This window comes from Ceratosolen solmsi, unplaced genomic scaffold, assembly GCF_000503995.2.
Source record: "Ceratosolen solmsi marchali unplaced genomic scaffold, CerSol_1.0 scaffold10, whole genome shotgun sequence".
Classification (NCBI taxonomy): Eukaryota; Metazoa; Arthropoda; class Insecta; order Hymenoptera; family Agaonidae; genus Ceratosolen; species Ceratosolen solmsi.
Window position 1 is genome coordinate 14,323,170 of NW_011948412.1, and position 26,176 is coordinate 14,349,345.

At 32.7% G+C, this 26,176-nt stretch overlaps 1 protein-coding gene across 11 annotated transcripts in view; it reads left to right on the top strand.

Moving 5' to 3' along the window:
* Positions 1–26,176, top strand: part of dati (zinc finger protein datilografo) — a 112,542-nt gene that overhangs the window by 68,700 nt on the left and 17,666 nt on the right. For 8 of the 11 annotated variants that reach the window (XM_011496959.1, XM_011496975.1, XM_011496984.1 and 5 more), the window contains 2 exons: positions 16,647–16,831; positions 23,208–23,264. In XM_011496959.1, the coding sequence (XP_011495261.1) occupies positions 16,647–16,831; positions 23,208–23,264 (242 nt within the window). The remainder of the gene's footprint in view (positions 1–16,646; positions 16,832–23,207; positions 23,265–26,176) is intronic. The other 3 variants (XM_011497009.1, XM_011497018.1, XM_011497043.1) reach the window with 1 other exon arrangement.

Here is a 26,176-nt window from a genome sequence, read left to right on the forward strand (position 1 = left end):
GCCTTAGCGATATTAATCTTCGATAAATGCAAAACCAGACAAATGGCTCGCGAGGAAAAATCATAAAAAGATTCTCGTATAAAATATATTCCTCCCACAACCCGCGAACATTCATTTCTGAGACATTAATTTTTTCCCCCTTTTTTTCACCCGTTCTCTACTTACTCATCGAGCCCCTGTGACTGCCTAATGATCCGAAGTCGACTTCTCCTGGTCGCTCGGGTACTTTCTCATCCCTGAGGACGTCTTTCTTTTGAGGGGCGGAGGCACTCTTTTTAAAATATTTAAAATTAATGGATCATACGGAAATCTTTTTAAAGAAGCCTAGATCGACATGTTGTGAGTCTTAAATTTGCTGTGATTGAAATTTTTCAATTCTACATCTTAATTTCAATGTTTATTTTACTATACGATTCTTTGATAAAATAAAAATTCACTTAAAAAATATTTATGCGCACTTTATAACTACATTTTTCATCTGATGTATTAATATAATTTTAATCATAATGTCAATATATTATTTTTTGTTTAATATGAATTTCATTGATTAAATTATGGTCCATCCAATAAATAGAAACATTCAACATGACCAGATTTTATTCTTTAATATCTTTACTTCGCTTACATCCTATAATTAGTACCGTCAGTCACCACTACCCTGGGTATAAAAACCCGACTTCTTTCTCCGTCTCGACCTCCCTCGCAACGACATCTCTCACGTTAAGTGGTGAAGCATCCAATGAGCGACTGTAACGACTTAACAAAACGGTGCTAGATGGTGCAAAGGGGTTGCGAGATAGAGATTACGTGTAAGTGCTTCAGACCTCGTATATATGAGACATCGTGCGGTCCATCGCCAAAAAGAACGACAACGATCGTTACGATCTCAAGACGTCGACTGCGTGGAATAAGGGGCTTGTCGCATTGCTCTCATTCGTTTATCAGGCTTTACTCGATTCCTGTACTATTCAAATTCCATGTTTTTGTAAAACTTTAATCGGTTTCTCCTAAGCATCTTTGAAACATATAATATATATATACAAGTATAGTTAAATAGTTATATACATTACAAATTACTTTAACATAATATCTTCTTTGTTGCTATAGTATTTATACAATAGCTCATTTTGAACAGACGAGGATTTCTATATAAAACATCGGAATAATTGTCACATCTCTTTCCTATACGGAACGCTTCTACATTTCAATAAAAAAAAAATATATATCAAACTGTCTTTGAGAGTAAACGTATGGTTATTCTACTATTACCTTCTACCTTTTCAAAATAAGTCTTATAACGAATCATTTCTTTATTCCCTGTCTTCTGTGTATTTTTGTGACATCCGTCGCCTATTCGCGTGAATGTATTCTGACCCTTTTTCAGCAGTGCCTCTTCCCTTTTTTCGCTGCCGTGTGCTGCACACCTAAGGACAAAAGCTCTCGCGGAGAAACCTCACAATAGAACTCATCAGGGATCGAGAATAAATTACTCCTCGCCAGAGTCGGGAGAAAAATTATCGAAGTCCGTACGTTACGCTACGAAGTCGCGGAGCTTTTAACGACCCCGAGGATATTCGCGTTTCCTTCTCTTCTGACATCTGCGACCGAAGACTATGTTCTTTGCTGCGGGGAAGAACAAAAAAAAGTATAAAAGTAAGAGGGAGAACGGGTTATCCTCGTCAAGAAAATATGGGTACGGGAAAAAAGGACGGGATGGCTTTGTCGGTGTAGCTTTATGTCATTGTATACAACTGCGACACTTTCCTTACAAGAATTAGCATCTTAGCATCTCTATAATTGTTTCATCCAGCTGAATACTAGTGAAATACGATAGGACTTTTTTCCTCAGGTAGGAACAAAATTCAAATTGTTCTATTCATATATCAAAATCACAAAAATTTGTTCATTTTTTTTAATTAAGTATTACAATTTTAGGTTGATTATACAATTTATATATAATTCTGATATAGTTAAAATTTTAGTATGATTGATAGTGTTTCCTATTATACCATATATATATATGCGCAAACTTATTTAATATACTCTTTTTAATACTTAATATAAATCTTATTTATATTTTAAAACAAAATCTTTGTATATTATTATATAAAAATATTATAATTTTTTTAATAAAATAGCATATATCATTAAATATGTCAGTTGTAGGTAAAAATTGTATAGCCGATTGTTCACTTAAAATATTTAAGTTCAAACATTCATTGTTGATTCTTATTGACTGATATATATATTTTTTTTTTCAATTAAAAACTGTAATTATTTTTTAATTATATTATTTGAATTTTCTAATCGAAAATTTCACAAGTCATAATAATTTAATTTGTATACGTTACTAATAATATTGGCTCAATCTCATGAGAAATTCATTTGTATATAATTACATAGAGTAGCCAAACGTCCTTCTTTTCATTGCTAATATTAATAAACTAAAGATAAAAGCTCCATGTCTACCTATTAAAAGTCAACAATGCAAGCCACCATTGAAGACTAGATTTTTAAGCCTAAAACCTCGAGTGAAGGTAGCCTGCTCTTACCTTCCACCCTCTGTCTCTCCTTCGGATCTAACCGATCGATCAGCTACGAAATTTTTGAATTAAAAGGTTCATCGGCCTTAGAAATACGTACATGGCCTGCATGTGCGCGCACGCGTCCCTGCCCTCCGCATGCTCTCATGCATCGCCTCCTACGCGTGTTGCGCGAGGGCAGGAAGAAGCGAGAGAGATAGAGATAGAGATAGAGAAGGGTTACCATAGCCCCCGGGGTCAGCGACCACGCGCCCGTGCAGCCCGATCGCAAGAGTAGCTTGTGTGCCTTACGTATATACGGTCAAATGAAAAGTCTTGTATTTCTCTTTGTTTAGCTCCGTTGAGATCTGTGGGCGTCTGCCTCGTCCATGAGATTAGGATTTCAAGTCGATATTCATTTCAAGTAGATTCGTTCATTCGTACACATATCTCATTGATAATAGAACTTGAAATTCCTTTTCCTATTTATTGTCGTTTTAAAAATAATATTTGGCAACTGCTTTTGTCAATAGATAAACAATATATAGACACTTATTTGTATATATAAAAATCTTCCATTCGAATACATTTTTAATCAGACCCAGTGATCCTAAGCAAAAAATATTACGTTCATCATCATGCCGCTTTATACTTTACGCTCTTAAAAAAACAAAATCCATATCATTATTCATAAAGCATGTAATTATCCATCGACAATCATTAAATTATCACAAAGTCCAATATGTTCTCAATCAAAATCATCATAATTTTCGACTAATTTGACCTCAATACATAATTCTTTTAATTTTTTATTAAAACACGTTGATACGTAAATATAAACCAAAAGACAATGTAATGAGAAAAAAAATAATAAGAAGAACGTATTGGATTATATGAAAATAAAAAGAAAAGTCAAAAAGAAAGAATGAAAAAAGAGTTTGAGCAGGTGAAACGAGAGAACGATGAACACAACCATATGCTTAAAACAACGATATCCACCCGCTATCCACGTATACATAAATACCCTCGAACTGCACATGGCTGACTCGTCGTCGCATCTTCTTGGCTCTTCGTGCATATTTCGAGGCCGGAAGTACAAGTGTCTATCGTCGAAAATTCTCCTGCCCCTCAAAGGTGCACACCGCTCGTATTTTGGTTTACTTCGTTTTTTAGTGACTGCCTTGAGGAGCGCTGATCGCTTGTCTTTATGGACGCATTTTTACATTAAACCATTAGAGAAACTAACAGAGTGATAGTTTATTTGATTTCGTCATATAATTGAATATTTCCGAATAATTCATATTTTATTGTATGTTATCAGAAGATAATGAAATGTATTTCCTAATTTCCGCGGTTACAATCAATTACAAGCTAAAAGAGTTATTTATTAATGTAACCTTTTATTTTTATACTATAATTTGTATTCTACTTTATTCCATCAATAGAATACTGATAGACAATTAATGTTTAATGAAATTACATATCAAACCATCCTATATAATAAAATTTAAATCTACATTCACATACGAATAACCCGCTTACTGTATTCCTCTATATTAATAGAATAATAATTGATAATTTCTCCCACAATGTTCAATTATTTGTGACTGATCATTTTACCCTAAATGTTAAAATTTACAAGAAGAGCAAAGTAGGTATCGCATTATATTTCTAACCCCAATAATAAGATTAAATGCATTATTTAGAATTTTTCATTAAAACAGATTAAAAATTTTTTATTTTACATTTAATAACAACATACGTATCTATTTAAGTAGCGTTATAATTGAAATACGAAATTACTTGGACTTTTGTGAGGTTATTTTTTGCTATGTAAGAATGTTTGGTTTTTGTCTATTTCTATATCACGCTTATGTAAAACTTATACGTAATGTACAAATACAATTTATATATATATATATATATATTGAAAATTAATTTTACCATTATCATAATGAAAAATTATATAAGGAGAAAAATTATGTATGAAAAAATTATACCGTTTCTAAATATTTCTGAAAATTCAATTATCGCTTCTGAGAAATATATTTACTTATCATTGATAATGTAAACACGACCTAAATTTTATTTTATAAATTATACGTTAAATTAAATATTTAATGCAATCATCTTTTTCTCTTTTTCTTTGTCGGAATTAAATTCAAATTGAAACGAGAAATATAATTAAAATTTTTTTGCATCATTATTAAAAGATAATTCTAACTTAATAACTTTTGATCATTGGAATTAATAATAAATAATTTTAAATATAAAGATTCTGAATTTGTTGGTATTACAACTTCAATATAATCATTAATAGTAAGTTGGGCATTTTAAATATACACACATGAAAAAAATAAATGGGTAAAAAATAGATTTATTTTATACTTTATTTCTTTATATCTATTACTTTATTACTTTATTACTTTATACTAATTATAATACATTTTTTATAATGAATTCGAATCTCAAAATATAAAAAATATTGATAAAAACAATATATTTGCTATAATGAACACAACGACACCCAATAAACTCGAATTCTTTTTTGCGATAATAAGGGCTTGAAATAATAAAAATTATCCTAAATCGTCCCTTCAACATTTCACTCAAAAGTACCATATAACATTATTTGAACCGAAAATTTTGTTACAAATTCAGCCATAAATTTCTGTCTAAAATTCCCCGGTCGCTGTCCTATGGAGAGGAGAGGCTGTATAGGCGACCCCCGGAAAACCAATGATGACTGCGCGCGCGCGCAACGGGTGCAAAATCGCGTCCATGCACTTCTGCATGAAGTTGTATGCGTATTCACCAGGGGGTAGAAATCATTAAAGGGGCGTGGCGTGGGGAGGGCCAGTTGCTTTGCTGTTGCCCGGATGACGGTCACGTGGAACCATGATGGCTGGCTCGCGCAAAACACAATGCATGGAAAGGGGGGAGAATACACCTTCGGCGTGGCCAACCCCTCCCACATCGTCATCCCCTCTTTTCCTCTTTACAACAATCATTTGTTATCGAATATTTTATTTTAATGATTTTCATGCTTGTACGAAAGCTCTGCTGCATATACCAGTATGGGCGCTCAGGTTGAACGTGCGCGCGCGCGCGCATGTGTGGATCCTGACGCAATGTACATTGACTGGTTAAAACCTATATTTAGGTACTTGCTTGAAGAGCATCATCTGTTTCTCTCACTCTGAAAATTACGTTTACGCAAGATCGCCATGTAGGAGCACACGCACACATTGTACTTTCAATTTTTATACCTTTGAGAACCCTCTTGTGCAGGGGCGGCTTTAATATATTTTGATTTCAAAGTTACGGCGTTTATGTGCAACGTGCTGCATCATTGATTTTGTCATTACACCAAGCGAATTCGTGATAATGAAGTTTTAGAACGACAGGGGGAAACGCAGGGAAAATATTTGGCTATTGAGCGAAAGAAGAGAGATTTTTTGTCAATTCGCGTGGATTCATTATGGTGAGCTTTCTTCCTCATTGGAAAAGAATGTATACTTTTATTTACAACTGTAAATCTATCTTGATTTTACGAAAGGAGTTGGCAGAAAATTCTAGAAACCGATTTTATTTCCTTTTACGAATCAATATTGTGCTTTCTTAATTAAAATACATAGTCGTAGTAATATTTACTGTATGCCAATTAAATTTGAGATGGAAACTACTTCTATAATTCTAATAATATGTTTACTTTACTTCCAATAATTTTTTTCCTACTATAAACAGTTTAATTAAGATTCCTTGTATAATTCAAATAAATATTAATGACATCAAGAATTTAACTGCATATCTTTAGAAATTGCTTTTTATTTCAAAACAACTGCATATTGCACAAGTTTCAATTGATTAGATATGGATATAAAAATATTGAAATGTTTCTATTACTTAATTATTCTTTATAATATGAAATTTTTGTTGTTAGAAAACATCGCAATTATGTTTAACAACATTGAAAGTAATGTAAAAAATAATAATAAATTCCTAAAACATTGCTATATTTTAAGTATTTCTTAACTACAACAATTATACACTATTTTGTATAAAAGAAATATAAAATATATTTATAAAAATATATAAATTATTCTATGTTAATTCCCATAATAACAATAATAAAGTTAAATTTAAATTGGATTAAATAAAATTTTCAACTTTTTCGATGTATTGTCTGATATTTCCAACTTAATTAAATAGACTTAATAACATGAATAAGCTCCCGACTAAGATAAAAAAAAATATAAGAATTCATGAGATGAAAATTTAGTTCATATTTGATAGCTTTTGAGAAATTAAATCAACTTATTATTTATAAAATCTCATTTCTGTTTGAAGTATTTAATTCCATTAGTACAGTTCTTTTTAATATTTCACATGCATAGAATGTTACATATCAATAAATAACGAAGCAATGCACTATATTATTATTATAAAAAACTAAAATGGAAAAATACATATAAGACAATATCGATAAACTTTGTATAACGATCCATCAGTATCTACGATATCTAAGAATCCCCAACGTGCATGAATATCATCTAATTGGAGCTGCTCATTCTCTTCCGTGTCTTCCTCAATGAGCCTCGCATATAAGGTAAGGCGCAGCTTATGTAACCGTGAACTTTTCGCGCTTACCTCCTGCGCGCAATCCGGGCTGCAATCTCCCGCCCTCTGCCTACCTTCTGACTAGCGCGCGACTCCAAACTGGTTTCAAAAAAGAACTTTACTATCCATTCCGCCTTTCCTCTCTCTCTCTCTCTCTCTCTCTCTCTCTCTCTATCTATCTATCTATCTATCTATCTCTCTCTCTGTCTCTCTCTTTCTCTCACCTCAGCAGGACGACGACTCCTCGCCCTTAAAACCCGTCTCGCGAGCCACATTCAAGTTCACGGGTCGCATGCGTTATAGACTACGAATGAAGCCCGGGCGACTCGCCTTGGACAAATGGAATGCATCGGCACAAGTGATCCATAATAATCAATGAATCAATCTTCCATATTACAAAAATTGTTAAAGGCGTTTAAATATTAAAACTCTAGTATAAAAATCCATACATATTTAATCGTCGTGACAATTTGTCGTACATTATTCTTATGTAGAGACTTTTTTGACGCTTGGAAATCTTTTGAATTGTACTAAACGATAATCAGTAGTGTAATTACGATATGTTAAATATTATTGTCAAACTTATTATTGGAACTTGTTAAACATTCTGAATAGTATAATAATGATGATGTAATACTGTAAGTGCTATATTGTCATACACATACTATATTAATTCGACTAAATTAGGAAGCCTTCGCAAGAATGAATAGAATATTATTGTGTTAAGTATCAAGTCTTTAGGCTTTTATTAAATCGATAAATATTTATCCATTCAGAATTAGCATCGAGGAATAGTAATAAATAAATCTTGCAGAAATAATTTCTGGCTATAATTAGAATGATTCATACATAAAACAGTAGCTCTGCGCCTCCCTTAAAACACATACAAATACACAATTTGAAGGTGAATTCATTATGTATTCATGACCAATGCTTTATGTCTCTTCAAATATTAACATACATGCACCTGATTAACGAATCACTCTGAGAGTACAAAGTTGCGAAATCAATCGTTATATATTCCAAAGCGAAAGTACGTGTGTTTATCCAGGCAAATATATCACCCGAAATACTTTATTGGATATTGAGTTGAAAAATTTATCAAGTACTGTTCGATTGCAATCGAGTAGAATTGAAAATTCAGCCTCGGAACATCAACTAACAGAAGATATATAGCAATAAACGAATCATTTATCGTATATTTGTAACTTAATTAAAACGAATGTTTACTTTAAAATGTTGTTACATATATATTAAGGCAGTGATTTTTATGTAATACATAAATTAGAGTACTCGAGTTTTATATTTCCAAGGTTTATTAAACAATATTCGCATTAATATTACAATAAAAAGTTAAAATATAATAGATTTAATTTTACGACTGTATTACAATTATTATTGAAAGGAAAAAGGAAGAAAAAAGAATGAAATGGACACTCTTACACGCAATCCATAGTAAAGCGAAACATCGAACGGCATCTCCAAAAATTTCATTCCAGAAAATATATACCCTCGCATGTAATTTTCTCCGAGCAACGAAACTAGCCTAAGAGATGAAAAAGGTTGCACAGTAATATCAGGGTAAACGTATGTATATGCATGTAAATGAATGTAGGTACGCGCGCGCATGTAAATGCATACGAGCATGCAAGTATATTCGAGTCGATAGCTCTGCAGCTATAGGGGTAGAACGAAAGCCTCGCCACTACATGTCACCAACAAACTAAAACGGAATGTATATGAGTGTGCGCGCGCGCGCGTGAGTGGGCGCAACCCGAGCGCCATTTAATGATTTTCAGGGTGAAATTTCGATGACGATGGTGGTGGTAACTGGGAGAATACACCCCGTTGATGACGATGATACCGCATCAGCGCATACAGCAACCTGCTCTTGCGTTCACACCCTTACCAGAAAACGCATTTGATGTTTAAATGCATTTACCTACAAGCCAACACGTACATGCATACACAAAATTTTTATGTTTCTCTGTGCGTTGGTATATATATATATATATATATATATACATACATACATATATATAATTTATACATAAGCCAGAAACGGCCACACGCGGAAATTCACATAAAGTTTATAGGCGATGCGTCCATTCGTTCGCAAGTGGAGCGAGTGAGAACGAAATGCAAATGCATTATACATGGATTGCAGGGGACATTAATTTTCTGGCGTAGACATGTAGTGGGCCGTTGCGCGAAAGGGTTCAGTGGCTGTCTGTGAGGGCTCGAGGAGTGGGAGTGATAAAGAGAAACACGAGGGAACGAATGAGAGGAGATGGCGCGATAAAGAAGGAAAACTTGCCCGGTATGATATGTCCTGTGCCTACGCCCCTACCTTTCTACCCAATACCACACCCTCTACATACTACGTACCTCCCGCTTATTCCCTCACTTTTACACAGCTCTGCACTTTATTGGAGCATGTATGTACATTTTTCTGGTGATTTTGACGAGTGGACGAGAAATAACGCGTTCACAAGTATTACTCTGTAAGTACCAAAAATGCACCCGTGAAATTTATAATTTAACAGGAATGTTCTTAGCTCTCGCGAAAAATTAGGAAATATGAGAATTCAACTGTTCGGATAGGGCATAAATTGAATTTTGAAAATTAGTCAAACTATTCGATTTTATGATGCTCAACTTTAGGACACGACGCACATTCTAGCATAGTCGCATAGTGGATGAGACATAATCTAAGTGACTTACAACAATTAAATACTCTTCATTGAAAAATAAATCCAATATAAATTTTTATATTTACACTTCCATATTATCAACCACTCTTAAATTAATATATTGAATTTATTTAATAATGTACTTTAATTAATTTAAGAATAAAATTGAAAATAATATTGAATAAAATATACTTAAACTATATTATAATTTAATAATTTTATTATGGAATTTGAAATATATTCCAAATTACATTTTCTAAATATAAAATGGTCTATCTTTAAATTAAAAATTATGCAAACCTTAAATATCAAATTTGAATTTATAATATTAGATTATATTTTCCAATTTTCATTTAAACCTAATGTAATTATTAACATAAAAATATTATAAATTCCGTTCGTTTAATTTACTGTGAATCAATAAATTAATATTTATAATTATTAAAAAAAAGTCTAAATCCAGTAAGATTTAATTTTCAATTAAAAAAATTTAAACTAACCCCTAAAGGCATTAAACTTGATAATAAATTCCACTCTCGTAAATAGCAACATAGTTATTTTCGTACAATATAAGACCTATTAATCTGTTATCAAGCACATCATTACAATTATATACAGTTTTCCTCGCAATAAAATTCATATTCAAAAAGACGAGAAAAAGAGAGAAGAATAACGTTTCGACATGGACTATATAATAAACGGAACAATTCTCACCATTAAACGTGAAAAGAATTTCGTAGCATAAAGATGGAGATGAAGGGTTGAAAATGCGAATAGGGTCCCAGTAATACAAGTTTAGTAACTCATAAAAAATGATGTTATAATTTGTAATTTTTTGATTGGTAAAGTCATCTAAATAATACAAAACACACCCCTATAATACAGAAAAAGACTATATTTCATAACTTTTTAAATCTGACATTAAAATATTTCCTACATATTTGTAGATCCTAGATATTTGAATTCATTAATTTTATGAGTTAAATAATAATTAAATAGAATAAAAATAATCAATAATAGATATTTAATAATAAATAATTGTGCACCTTTGTATATTAACATGTGTCCATACGTACATAATAATTATTATCATACATTTTCAATAATATAATATAAAAATATTTATAGTTGGATGGGTTAAAATTTCTTTCTTCGATTTTTTTTAGCAGCTTAACATTTTTTTAGAGTATATTACATTATACTTTATATTTAATAATTTTACTATGAGACTTAACCCCTGGGAAAACGCCAACAGTTATTACGATCTGCACAGTGGAATAGTGATTACTCTCTCTCTCTCTAAATATTTATTTAATTTCTTGATAATACCTTCTTTTTCCTGCGTTCTCTTATACCGTATTAATTTTTTCCGAGAAAATTTAAAGAATATAATTTTGAATTTATTTTTAGCATACTTTGTGTCTGGGATCAGACTTTAAACCTCCTTATGATTGGGGAGGGGGGGGGGGGGGGCTTGCTGGCAAGCTGGCAAGTGGAAGGGGCAATGCAATTATTCAATACTGTCTTTTGTGCTTGTAGTCTTTACTTTATTAAATGTAATAAGTAATGAGTAGTTAATAATCTATTAATATTTGAGTGAGTGTGTGATATAGTGAATAAGTGTTTCTTCAGTAGTGGTGGTGACCATGAGTCTGTGCGCGTGTTCTTGATAGCCTGGAGGGTGATTCCCCTTCTTCGTGGGTTGAGTAGTCGTAGTGGGGAACTCGTGGTGGTAGGGGAAGCAAGTTAGTGCCGTCTTGGCAGCCCGCGAAGGGTGAGTTGTAGTGTACGAAGTGGTGGGAGAACGTCCGTGAGCTCAAGGGTAGTAGTGGTGATATTGGTGTACGTTCGTGTGCTCGATGCGAGCGTAACCCGCGGTGTAAGGTAATATGCAAGAACGAGCGTCAGCGTTGCTTGCACGTGGTGGCAGAAACTGCGTGAGGTGGTGACAGGAACCGCGTGATGGGATGGTAAGAACGAGCGTCTGGTCGCATCTTACTTGAGTTGGCAGCAGGAACCGATGCGGGCGTAAACCGCGAATGCAGAGTAGTGGCGGCGGTCCTGTCGTGATGGGTGCTTGTTAACTATAAGAAGTAGTAAGGAACGAACATCTGCGTTGCTTACGGAGGCGTGGGTGCTAGTATAGTTGTGTCATCGCTATTATTTCCTTAGGTTGCTTGATGCTTGCCATGGCCTCCCAATGGCGATGGCAAGGTTGGAGGATAGCGATCCCGATGTGAAGAGTGCATGATTCGTACTAGCAGGGCAATCGCGGCACGTGTAACTCCTTTCACATTCTCGTGCGAACTGGATGCGTCGATAGCAAATCGGTGGCTGTTACTATGCCGCTATTTGTCGTGATGGCAATAGGGCATAGCTTTGTCGGGTTCATTTGTATTATTTCTCGGAATTATAGTCGTATGTTCGACTTTTTCGGTTAGAAGCATTCGTTGAGTCCGTTGGGCTTATGTTTACCAAACAATGCTTCGCGCGCTCATACCTCTCCCACATTGTTGTATTCCGCTTAAAACTGTTGGAACCCGTCACACTTTGTAAATAAAAATAAATAATATATGAGAGTAATTATTCTTACTACCAATCTTAAATTTTAGAAATTAAAACAATTTTTAATTTATATACTCAAAATAAAATATACTTTTGGACTTTTATCTTCCTAATACAATTAATTACCTAATTTCAATAATATTTTTATAAAACGATAATTTTTAATAAATTATAATATATTTCTGAACTTCTGTAATTGACAGATTTCAGTTTATTAAATACTTTTTTCAGATAAGTATCAATGAAAAATAAATATTTTAAGATATTCACTCGAAATAAGATGAGAAGTAATTTTGAATAAATCCATTTTTTTTTACTTTGGTTTAAAAAAGTGAAAAATGTATCACGTAAAATACTTTTATCAGACCAGCTTACTTAGTATATACGTAATTGTCTAAAGAAATGCTTTAGTAATCACAGTTGAAAATATTAATTATAATTTTATATTTAAACAGTAGAAAAAAATATTTTAAAAGCCCTTGTAATACTTATGCTCTAGAAATAATTTCTTAAAACTTATAACAACTTTTAATCATTATTCAGATAAGAATGTAGATATACTGAAAGCAAAACCTAAATATTATCTTGATTTTAGCAATTTAACAACTTACAGAAAGTAACATAATTTCGTATTTCTCGTCGTATTTTAACTGCGCATAGATGGCAAAATACTTGCGTGCTCCTAACACGGTACAATCATCCATAGTTGTGATTTTACATAAAGTACGAATAGGCCAGAATTGTGTGGGGCATAAATAAAATTAAAGTGGAGTCGAACAGTCAAAGCAAAAGGATTTATACATATCTTCGAGCAAATGGAAGTTCAAGCGCGCATTTATAAACTTTGTTCATAGAACGAGAGAAGAAATCCATTGAAATTATTGGATATATTTAGGGCTGAACTCTCTACTTAATAAGTTGTAATGTATATTATTGTGAATTATTGGTATATTCACAACTGTGTAATAGTGCATTATATAAAATTGCTATCGGAAAGTGCTAATGGTTTCAGAACCTTCATGTTAAAAGACTTTATTATTGGAAGTAATATTTGCTGAATTTTCATGTTGTATTATGAAATATATAGATTAATAAAAAAGGATTTTCTTCTTCGTGATATACACGTATAATGTATTGATTTTGAAAATTTTTAATAATATATTATTTATAAATAGTAAAAAATAACAAAATTATAAATTCAAATTGGCAACTATAAAATGGATAAAACCAATATTTATTTAAATGATTACCTATTAAATTTCAAACAAAATATTTTTTTAAATGAATAGCTATGTTTGTATATAGATATCACAAAATTCTGAATTCTAAATAATTTTATTAAATAATAAAAGAATAATATTAATATGTTTTAAAACTAATATGTGTATCTGGATGTGCGTCAATATACGAATGAAAATAATTAAAAAGAAAAGAAGAATAATAGAAATAGTGTGTAGACCACTTTACTCAATATTCTAATAATTATAAATATATGCGTAACCGCAGTTGAATATATCCATACATAAGCTAATACATGTATTCATATATATATATATATATATATATATATGTGTGTGTGTGCGTGTGCGTGTGCGTGTACGCATGCACATACGTACAAACAGCAATGATAATAAGAAAAAAGCTATCATCAAACCTACCCACTATTTTCCATTTGTTATATATCGACTTGCACGTATTAATAATGCGATTTTAATTGGTATCGACAACGGATAACCTCCACCGGAAAAGCATACGGCTTTGAAGTTCCACACGCAGAAGCACATGTATACACTTGCACCTGCTAGCGCGATATACACGTGGAGAGAAAAAGGTTGCCTATTCCATATCGGCTAAATAAGTAATTGCCTCCTTGGTTCATTGTTATTCGGGGTCTTCGACACGTATTGACCTTTTCCTGCGGCGCGGGTGGTTTCTTCCTTCCCTTTCCTCTCCTCGAAGGCTGCCTCTTTCTTTTTTGTTTCCCCCTTATCTGCCTCATCTTCCACCTTTGCTATGAGTCGGCGCCTTTGTATACGTCCGGGACAGGAGAGAAAAATGCATGCATGTGCGTCCGCTTGTTTCCAACGAATGGAGTGCTCGTGGGACATCCTATGGCCATTGTAAAAGGGTTATTATTGGAATCGAATTTCGTAGACATATATTTGCAACCAAGTACTGGCACGAGTTCTCTTTACCTGGTTCATTCACACTATGCCGACTCTTAAGGGATGAATGTTTCTTTCTTGGTGTATTTATCCGAAGGTATTCTTTCTAGATTATTTGAACTTTCTGAACAAAAATTCACTTTCTTATTACTTTATTATCTATTCCAATTTTCAATTCCAGTATGTGACTTATAAATTCATTTTTTTACAAACTTTATGAATTATATTTGCTATATAATAAAAATAAATTTGTATGTGTACTTCTAATTTTATAATTTTAATTTAGTTTCAAAACTATATATATATATATATATATATAGATTGCTTTATTTTTTTGCACATATGTTTTATTAAAAAAGAATTAGTATGGACATTAAAAATCATCAATTTGAAATTAAAATAGATGCCATAAGATTTTCATTTCAAAACAAATTAACCGGACTTTTTCGTTTCCAATTGAATTATAAAATGAAAAAAAAAGAAACTCTTCCTCAAGCAATTATTCGAGATAAAATGTATAAAGAAGCAAAGAAAATCCGGTGAAAAGCAAACGAAGAGTTATTTTTATTAAAATAGCGGGCAACTTGCGCAGATCTTTGATGAATCGTCGGGCGATTGAATAAAAGATGAAATCCCGCCACGTTCTGCACATCGCTATCACCATATCTATATCCTTCATCCTTCTTCCCCTCGCGTGAGGCGGTGACGAGTAAAAAGGCATCGAAGAATGTCGATATTAATAAAAGTTAAACTGAGCCAATCGCTTGTAGAAATTACTGTGGACTACGGCAGACTGGAGAATGAAGAAAAACTTCATTCTGCACATTTGCAAGTGAATGCATAAGGTTTTTTTTATTATGGAAGGTCAAAAATTTTCCTTACAAATAAGCTAAAACAACAAATACAAATTTCATCATATACGAAAATATTTATTTTTCAAATAATCGTTATAATATATTATTTCCTCAAATTTATACCAAAAAACTCAAAGTTGTAAAGCTTAGTACAAAGGTTAGTGAAAAGCTTTGTACAAGATATTCAAATGTGAAAATGTAAATTATATCTTGTACTCGCATCAAAGTACTCAATTGATTGACGCATCAATATCGTAGTGCATTGATTTCAGTGAGTCCCATTGTAATATCTCGCGTGTCTCAGTAAATTGTTTGGAACATTTTGAAAATCAATATGAATGCTATATCAACCAATTGTTTCAAAAGCTACAAACATAACAAATAAGTTTTTCTCATTTAAGTTTTTATTCATTCTTTGTACAATAAACTTATTCGCAAGTACCTGTAAATGTAACTCGAGGAGGCGGAAGTATCGATTGGATTAATTTCCCCGTACAATGGGTTAAATATTATTGATTTTTAGAAAAAAAAGTCTTTATGGTTGCTACTATACATACAAAATTACTATTACAGTAATATAAAAAATTTATGATAATTAATAATGAAAAAATGAAATATGTATGGAAAACTCTATCAATATAGATAAAAAATAACGTATTAAGCATTAAGTAATGATTAAAAAAATAATCAACACACTAGGAAATATCTGATATTTATATATATAATTGATAATTATTGTCTTAAAAAATTGTATTTTCATAATAGATTTATTTAAGTATTATAAACATCTTAAACAACTATAGGATCAATCTTATCATATAATTTCTAAGTACTATAAATTATTCTATGACATTGTAGTCAAAGTAAATATTGATTTTATTAGTATCTATATAAACCGAATATGAATGAATCATCGACAATAATTTTAAAAATAAAAATCATAATTAATAATGGAAGTTGCGCAACTCAATGGAATTATTGCGCTTTATATAGATCTTTGTAACGACTGGTGTTGAAAAGCTAAGACATACTCAAGCCGAGCATATAATACAAAATTTGTAATCGGACTCGAGACTCTCGTCCCTCCCCCTAAGTAAATACTTATGTAGCTCGCAGAGCGAGAACGATAGAGAGAGAGAGAGAGAGAGAGAGAGAGAGAGAGAGAGAGAGAGATAGGACCAAATCCTGCGTTAACTAATGTGAGCAATTTTCGTTTGCTGATTATAGGTGAACGGCCATACAAGTGCCACCTACCGGACTGTGGGCGCGCCTTCATCCAGCTGTCGAATCTCCAGCAGCACCTCAGGAATCACGACGCGCAGGTGGAGCGCGCGAAGAATCGCCCGTTCCACTGCAACATATGCGGCAAAGGCTTCGCCACGGAGTCGAGCCTCAGGACGCATACGTCCAAGGTCAGTCATGTATGTGCCAAATCCGACGTCCATGATTTACATTATTTTTTGACAATACATTCTTATCTATATACGTGCGTATGGACGGCTGAGGGATATTGAACATTTGGACGACGGGAGAGGGAAAGAATGGAGAGAAAACATCTCGTCAAATTTTATTATGTTAGTAGCTTTGAACGATGGTGTTTAATATTTCGAGACTTTTTCTTTAGTTGTGTAAGAGCGGGTGTACGCGGTAAAGAATAAACGTGAAGCTTCACATACTCGATGAAAATACGAATTTTTCAAAATCGTGCCGAGTCCACTTGGTCTCCGAGCCGTCCATATAACATCGTATTTAACTATACTAATTATTTTGCCGGACACGTACATAACAACATATATGACTCTATCGCTCTCTATCTCTTTCTTAATAATCGTACACGATCGAAAAGTAAACTGACACTTACATAAATACATGATAAGCCTTTACATCGATTTTTACCCAAAATAACAAACTAACAATTACCGAAAACGCGTACATTTCACGGGTAATAAACTAATACGGAGGGTTTAAGAAAGTATAGTGAGAATCATGGGCATTGCACGTGTGATAATTGTCAGGAACTGAAAAAAATAAAAAAGCAAGTATTGAAATTATTCGTTAACAATTATCGGAAGGTTATTTTTATTTCTTAACGTTTGCAATATAATAGCTAATATAAAAAAAATTTGGAGATAAAATTAATTTGAGCCATTGTTTACTTTCTAATTTATTTAAAAAAAAAAAAAAAAAAAAATATATATATATATAAATATATATATATATTTTTTTTTTTACACAATTACGTGCACTGCATCATATATTTCTGATGTTTCGGTGATGGTTTTTCATAACGCTTTTTCATAAAAATACAACGAGGCAGAGGGTAATATCGTATATAATTCTTGTATAATTTTCTTACGACACTTTCAATTTCGTCAGCTTCTATGCGATTAATATAATTCGTTCTTCTGTACATTAAACCAAGCTTCTATCCAAAATTCTTAAATAGAGTCAGTGGCTCTGGAAGCATTTAATCTCATTATCCAATTTATAATGAAGATGTAAATCGAAGATACCGTTAACAAAATCATCCACGTGATATTAGTACTTAATTTGTTTTGTAGAATTTAATTATTTCTCGCATATTTTCTATGCTTAAAACGAATAATTCTCCATAGCTCATATAAATTATATGAATCATTAAAATGTTTAAAAATATTGTTCTAAACTTGAAAATTCTTGTATCTTAAAATCTCAAATAATATAAATTAAAATATATGCAAGCTTTAATGAAATGTTTTAACATCGAACAAAAAAAGTAACAAATTTAACTACATTTTTACGAACGTTTTTGCATAAAAGCATTCTTTAAAACTGTCCATAAAATATACGTTGTTTAATATATTTCTAAATCTATTTAAAATTGCCAATATTTTAAATATTTTATAAATTTTTAAATTAAAATTTATTCATGATTATTAATAATGAATTTTCTTATTTAGTATAACAAAAGTAATTCGTAAATATAAAAAATCCACAATTAAAAAGATAATACATTAATAAGCATTAAAAAATTATATTTGATCTTACAGAATACGATGAAAATAAGAAGAATTTCAGTGCCTCGATAACTTTTAAAATTTTAATCTTCATGCATAAATTAAATACAAACATGTATTTAATTTAATAGGATTAATCTGTTTAAAAGTATATTTATAAATGCTTACCATCAGGCCATTATTTGGTACTGTAAAATCTCGATATTAGGATAAAATTCGGGTATACTTAAAGCATTACTATTATGGCAAAAATTAATTCCTACACGATAAACTGGGCCAACCACCCACGCATACGCATATACTCAGATGTGCACGTGTATCTACATAAAAATATGCAAATGCATAGCCAAAAAAATTGATTAAAATACATCGTGATAAAAATGATTCTGTATTAGTTCGATGTTAGATTGAAAAACAAATTATCATTAATTACAGAATTAACGTTTATTATTAGTGCATCTCTTTAAACGATTTATCTGTATTTGAGATAATACGAATACGATCAAGCCTCTGATCAAATTCATTCCCGTCTTCCGTTGAGCGATAACCGTCCGAATTATTCAACCCTTTTCTCCTGAGCGAGCATATGTCCTGAGAAAAAAAAACGAAGATACGGGGAGGCAGATGCTTTACGAGGCAACGGATTTTCGCTTTCACTTAATTTTAATCCTTGGCTGACTGACGGCCTACGATCTATCCTCCTTTTTTTCTTTGAGTTTCGTGAGAAGAGAGAAAGAGAGCAATTAGAAATGGGCAAATTTTTCACGAATGATACGCGGTTATTCATTTAAGTATTGCATGAAAATATTCATAAACAGATACGTACATAAAAGACACATTTAAATTAAATTCTCAACTAGCAATAGCATCATAATAATAATGTATATACGGACATCATACACAAAGAAAACTTCAGCATCTATAAGGAATATCGATCAAAAAATTTGAACATGAATTGGATCAATCCATAAGGGTTGTCAGCGTGTCTCGAAAAAGTTGCGCTTTCAGCAATAAATTCACGTGGGGGCCTTGCTTGGCGCGCTTTGTAATTGAAACTTAATCCACGACTAAAGCTCTGTTCAATTTTCGCCGCGTCGATAAATCTCAGCCGCGCTAATCTGACTTCCTAACGAGGCACTTACGAGCCTTGCGCTTAGATCAATCTTTCGTGGGGTGGGCGAGCACTGCCTTTTTTGACGAGGCCCATGTGCACCAGGACGATGCTGTTCCAGGATAAGGATAAGGTTGGCGAAATTTCCAATTTTTTTTATCATTGCGGAACTCGGCTCGTTCGCATGTTTCACTATTGCACGACGTCCGGTAATTTTCGTGGCCTGAAAATCGCTCGTAAGGAACCGTGTGATTTTTATTGTGATATGTAAATATGAGGGCTATACCGCCCGAAAGATTCACTCTTATGGATATTTCAGGATTACTAATACACTCGACCACGTTTACCGAGCAATTAATAGCTTATATACCTGCGTACGTTTCATATAGAAATATTCTAACAATGTGGTGAAATATTAAGTAAAAAAATATATAAAAAAAAAGATTTATTAATAAATTAGTTAAAAAGAATGAAGAAAATTAGAAAATAAATTAGAAAATATAGCATTTATCAAAAAATAATTATTTCTTTCGTTTGAGAGCAAAATTTTTACAATCATTGCAATTATTATAAGATTATTATCAGATGTAAAGGATATTACATATGTACTTTTATACCAGTATTTACCCAATCACTTTATCAACATATCCGACGCAAATGTTAAAAAGTGCAAAATAAAAAATTCAAAGAAAAGTCAAGCAACGGCTAAGAACCACAACGCTCCCTTATTAGCTCTCTCATTTCGCGTATAATAAGCGATCTCGCATCTGAGCGCGCATATTAAGGGTTGGAAGATTGCTGGGACTCGTTTGCCGGTCCATTTTCGTAAGATCCGACAGCTTTTAAAATTAGTTTCTTTCCACCGACGACATCTCTCTTTCTCCTCTCTTTCTCTTTATCTCTCTTTTTTTCACTTCTTTCACCCTACTCTCTCTCTCTCTCTCTCTCTCTCTATTTTCTCTCTCTCTCTCTCTCTCTCTCTCTGTTGTGCGCTCTCTTAAGCGAGTGCTGGATTACCGCAAAAATAAAGTATCGCGTTGCAACCGTACAAGCGCGGATCCCTGAGCGTAATTAAAACAACGGCGCCTTCGCTGCGAAGGTAAGAGCTAAATAGGGGTGGGGGAAAGTAAGGTTCGTGTTCTGCTTTTTCGCGCTGTCTCTTCTCAACGACTTTAAAGAGAAAATAAAACCAAGATGTAAGACACGGGAGCCCATCTTGGTCTGCTCTAATCGAATTCCCGTAAAGACTAGATTCCTTGAAATTATTTTCATCCTGTGATCTAATAGATCATCCCTCGCTTTACTTTTTTCGAGTCAAAATTTGCCTAAGCACCGTAACAAGTAAAAACTACTGATCATACGTTAATTACAAATGAAGTTGAGTGAAAGATACAAACGATATAAGATCGCGTATCGTAATGACTATTTTCTTCTATCAATTTTCTTAAATAATCCCTTTATCCGAAATATCTATAATAATAGTAATATTAACCCTTAAGAAATTATTCAGGATTAATATTAACGCGTGAGTAACTGTAGCGGACAAATATCTTTAAATGCATCTCCGTTCATGCTTTCAGTGTATCTTTTTATAATGTATGATAATATCTTAAAACAAAACTTAAAAAAACCACACTCCAGCAATTTTAACGAACTTCCAAATTAAAAAGTACTGAATGAAAAAATTTAAGCAAATATATGACAATAGATTTATTATAATAAAAGAAATCGAATATATCTAATTGCAGCACTTGTAACAATTACTCCCGCGGGTACAGCGTCTCCCTTTTTCGGATGTGGAGCTCGAATAAAAATTAAGTCACTCCCGTTCGGTTGGCGTGTCGGCGCAACATTATCTCAGCCGTGTAAAGGCAATGGAGACTCGAGGAAATCGAATATTATAATAGAGCAACACTTTGGATGTCACGGGCGGCGTCTAGTGTGCAACTGACGCACGCACGCACGTACACACACGCACACGCGCACACGCACGCACACACTCCGAGTAATGACAATATACCTGAGGGAGTTGTTCTCTTTCTAACGAACGCCACTCATTGCTCTTGTTCTCTGATTTTTTTCTGCCTCACCATTTTTCCCGCTCGATGCTTATTTTCCGCTCGATGTACGTGCGACTGTATGGACGCTCGAATTACGTCCTTCCGCTTTTTCGATGGAACAATATTCGACGCGATAAAAGGGAATAACCTAATTTAGTCTCGCGCGTGCGGCTATTTTGCAGATGGAAATGCACCGGAATTTTGCGACGAAGAGTTTGTAGATACAATCTACTCCGCTTTTGTTTACGGAACTACCGTCTGACATAGAGGTTCTAACTAGTACAATTAATTTTCGAATGTCCCATGGAGAATATTACTTACATATATATATATATATATATATATATATATATATATACATGACGCTACATCAATAACAAAATTTCCTTCTCTTTTCTGTTTTCTATAAACTTTCAACTGCCGTTCTCTATTTATCCTAACCAATGATTAAAGCAACACAGCAACCCATTAACAAACAGCCTCTCACTCAAGCGCGAGACCTAGCTTCACCTACATTTTTGGTGGATTCTCGACACTTAAGAGCCGTTAATAGTCCGGCGCAAAACGCAACACGACCGTCGTACCCCTAGTCTCTTTTCTCAACCCCTTAGACTCCCCTCGGCATCTTAATTATCCCCGTAGCGTCTGCGCTCTCCGTAAAAACTCCTTAACCGTTGGCTTTGTGTGTCGACGAGTGAAAGAAAATTTTATCGCCTGATGATAGACTATTCGAATGTCTTGATTGTGCATACGGCGTGATTTCTGAGAATTAAAATAAGGAGGACACTGATCCCTTTAACATCGGTTACACATGATGTATTTATAAATTTTTCTTTTATTCTTTTATTTTATTTTCATTTTTATTTATTTTTTTTATATAACTTTGTAGATTTCTATGTTGACACAAAACCACAAGCGTTATTTTTAATCACTTTATGCAATTTTATTGGAAGACACTTGGATTTTTCACATTAAAATTTGAAGATATATTCACAATAATATGTTGAAATATCGATCACTATTCAATGATTAAAAATAATTATAAATTGCATTTGTTTATTTATTATATTGTTTATTGACTTGCGTGTTTTAAATATTTTTTTCTCCATTTCATTTATTCTTGAGTATTAAGCAACAAATGAGAGAAAAATATTGATAAAAATGAGAAACTCTAATTTTATTCGGTGAAATAAAAAATTTAAACCATAAATTCTAGTGCATTTAAGTATCACGATATGTCAAAACTTCAAAACTTTGCTTATTCTTCAAGAGCCACGGCCACAAACTTTGCTTATTTTTCGCTCCATCCAACCAACCAATCAATCCAATGCAGCGGACAATTAAATGTTATTACTAAAATTATAATAAAAATAATTTTATTCGCGAAGGCTCGATAATAATAAAATGACAGTACTAAATCCACTGTTTACTTATTCAAGACACAAAACTGGGAGGAGACAAAATGACACGATAATGATAATACACAGTTTTTTATTTTATCTTAAATCAATTGGACGTATTGGATATTATGTGCATATATAATCAAAAAAAAAAATCCTCCCAATAATTTTATCGAATTATTTTATAAAACTTTTGAAGAGTCTTTTTTCATTTTGTCCAGAATCATTGCCAAATACTACTTGCGTCACAATTACTGCCAAATCAAGTTGACAATCGGGTGAGTTATACTTTATCATAAACTAAAAAATTCACACATCGTTTTAAAAATTAAACCAATTATCTTGTATTTTGAAACGAAAATAATATCTTTTCTCGAAAATCATACTATCGCGCCATATCTTGACTTATTCTAAACCATCACATCGCACCGCACACCTATTGAAATTCGAATTAAATCACTCATTATACATCAAATTCCTAATTACGACACCCATTAAAATCCTGTGCACTCATTTTTCCATCAAACAATTTATTCAGGTGGAATTCAATTGCTTACTCGGCATGTCCTTCACTTCTTTTGCTATTGGCATTACGAGTTTCGTATTTTTTGAAGTGACAACGATTATCAGCGTGTAAAGCCGTAATCGCGCAAAAACGAAACTTTCCGTCCGAATATATTCAGAATATTTACCAATACACATCTATATATCACAATAATGTACGTTATTATCAATTGGAAGTGAGTGCGACTTCACACCCCGTAGTAAATATCAACGGTTGGCTAAACTCCAGAAAAGGTGACTGAGTCTCTTTATCTCTTTGCCTTTACTTTTTGCGCTTATGGCTAGGATAGAACTTTAAAATAGAAAAGTGGGACGGCCAGTAAAGGAACGTTTCATACGATATGGATAAATTACACAGACGACATACTACTTCTTGTTTGCTCGTTCTTACATTTATTCACGAGAGATATCACTTTTAATAAATAAACTGTATCTTATAATTGGGATTTATGGAGATGGTCATAATATTTCTATAGAAACATTCTACGTAGATTCAAAATATACACGGAAAATGTAATATCATTTTAAAAAATCACATGAATTTTAGTAATTATATTATTTTAGTAAATAATTAAATTTTAATTTTTGTAAATAATTAATTATTTAAATTTAGTAAATAATTAATTATTTAAATTTAGTAAATATAATTAAAATATTTTAATTCCATATAATTTACTAAAATCGATGAAAAAGCTGTAAAAATTCGAATTTAAATAATAATCTTTTCCTCCATAAAGCTTCTTCGTATCATGAAAAAAAAATCTCCCAATAATACGCCATAAAAGCAATGCAAACATAGAGTAATAAGTTAATAATTACGTTGATGTTTTCTTTTTTAATATTGTAATTTATTTTTACACTTCTAAAGTAAATCTCATGATATTTCATTATATCGCCAATTTATTGTACGTTTAATAGTTATTTTTATGAATAAATTTTTATGTAAATTTTCATTAAATTATACACGTTTCCTCTTTAATGCTTGTATGTATCTATATCTCAGCTCCAGGAAGATAGTTTCTTTATTTTTCTTTTTACGTGGGTGCTGGGTGCGCGTTCCTCTACTTCTTGTCTCGCATCACGCGAGAATCGCACGCGCTAATGGTATTCGCCTGTGGCAGTATTTATAATGAGAGCTGCCGCCATGTTTTGTTCGCATAGATAATTCACATGCAAAGAAAGCCACATATATACGCCTGTTTTATTTCTTTTGGGGAACGAGGTGACCTGAAAAATAAGCCACTACATCGAGGGCCAGCAATTTCTTCGATCAGTGAATTGCAGCTAAACAACCTCTTACAACGTAGTAACCATTAAAATTAAGATCACGGAATAACGGAAAATTATTGGTTAATTAAATTCATGTTATCCATAAAAGCGATAAAACAATATACTTTGATAAAGCAGATGGATAAAGAAGATGGATTTTACAATTCCAAACTAAAGTACTAAAGCTAAGCTTGAAATTCAACTAAAGTATTTCAATTTTAAAAGTTTTGATTTTCATTACGACACGATTGCCTCTAATAAAAGTCTGACAAAAATAAAGATAAATTCAAATGAAATGAATTGTTAAAAGCACTTAAAAAAGGCCTAATTTATTGTAAGCAAAAATAAAAAATAAAAAAAAAACACATGTGCTTTATAAAACAATTATGGGAAAAGTAATATAAGAGGCTCGCGGATCCAGTAGAATCCCTTGGCACACGTGAGGCTCTTACGCCTGAATGCGCACACGACAGGCCGCCCGATTTTTTTTCGACTCCGCCCTCGGCTCTACGCACTCACCTCCTCTATGTACTTTTTTTTATCGAGCCCCTTGCTACGCACGCACGAAAACACTCGTGCCCCACGCACGATTTTTTCCCCATTGTTTACGAGTGCTCCACCTTCTTTTTTCTCCCCCGCCACGCCGCGACGCCCTCATTCGACTGTATGCCTGGGTGAAAAATGCTATTGGCACGCACACTCGCGCTTACCGGACGGTAGTTTTTCGTTATTTTTTTTTCTTTTAATAGCTTGTCAAATGCTTCGAACGAGTACACACGATGGGACTACCGTTACATGTGGATTAGCCGCCAGTTTATTATGTCACGTGTATTAGGCTTCTTTCATAGCGGTGGACGGCGGCGGGGGGGGGGGCGAAAGGGGACTCGCGTTCATTAATTAAGGATGTAAAGGATTAGCCAAGTCACTACGAAAGGTCGTTCTTATGTTAATAACTCGGCGTGTCGACTAATGTACAAAGCAACAGCCTGAAAGAGAATTGAGTATTAATACGAGGGGTAATGTCAAATTACAGAATTGATTCAATGAAAGTATAATTGAGATAGAAAGAGAGGCAAAAAAATAGCTAACTCGTTTGTAGCACTCGTTTTGCTAGTTTTTTTACTTTATATTTGTACAGTGGCTGTGCTTTCAACAAAGTACATCGATTCATTCGCCGTGACACAAAGAACTAACGCTAATTATAAGCATATACGAAATTTTAATCGATCATTTAAAAAATAAACTAAATTATTAAAGTATGTTCATTATCGCATCTGCATAAGATTATTGTTGACCGTTATTAAATATAATAAATATATCAATTATATTAAAATATATATTAAATTATATTAAATTA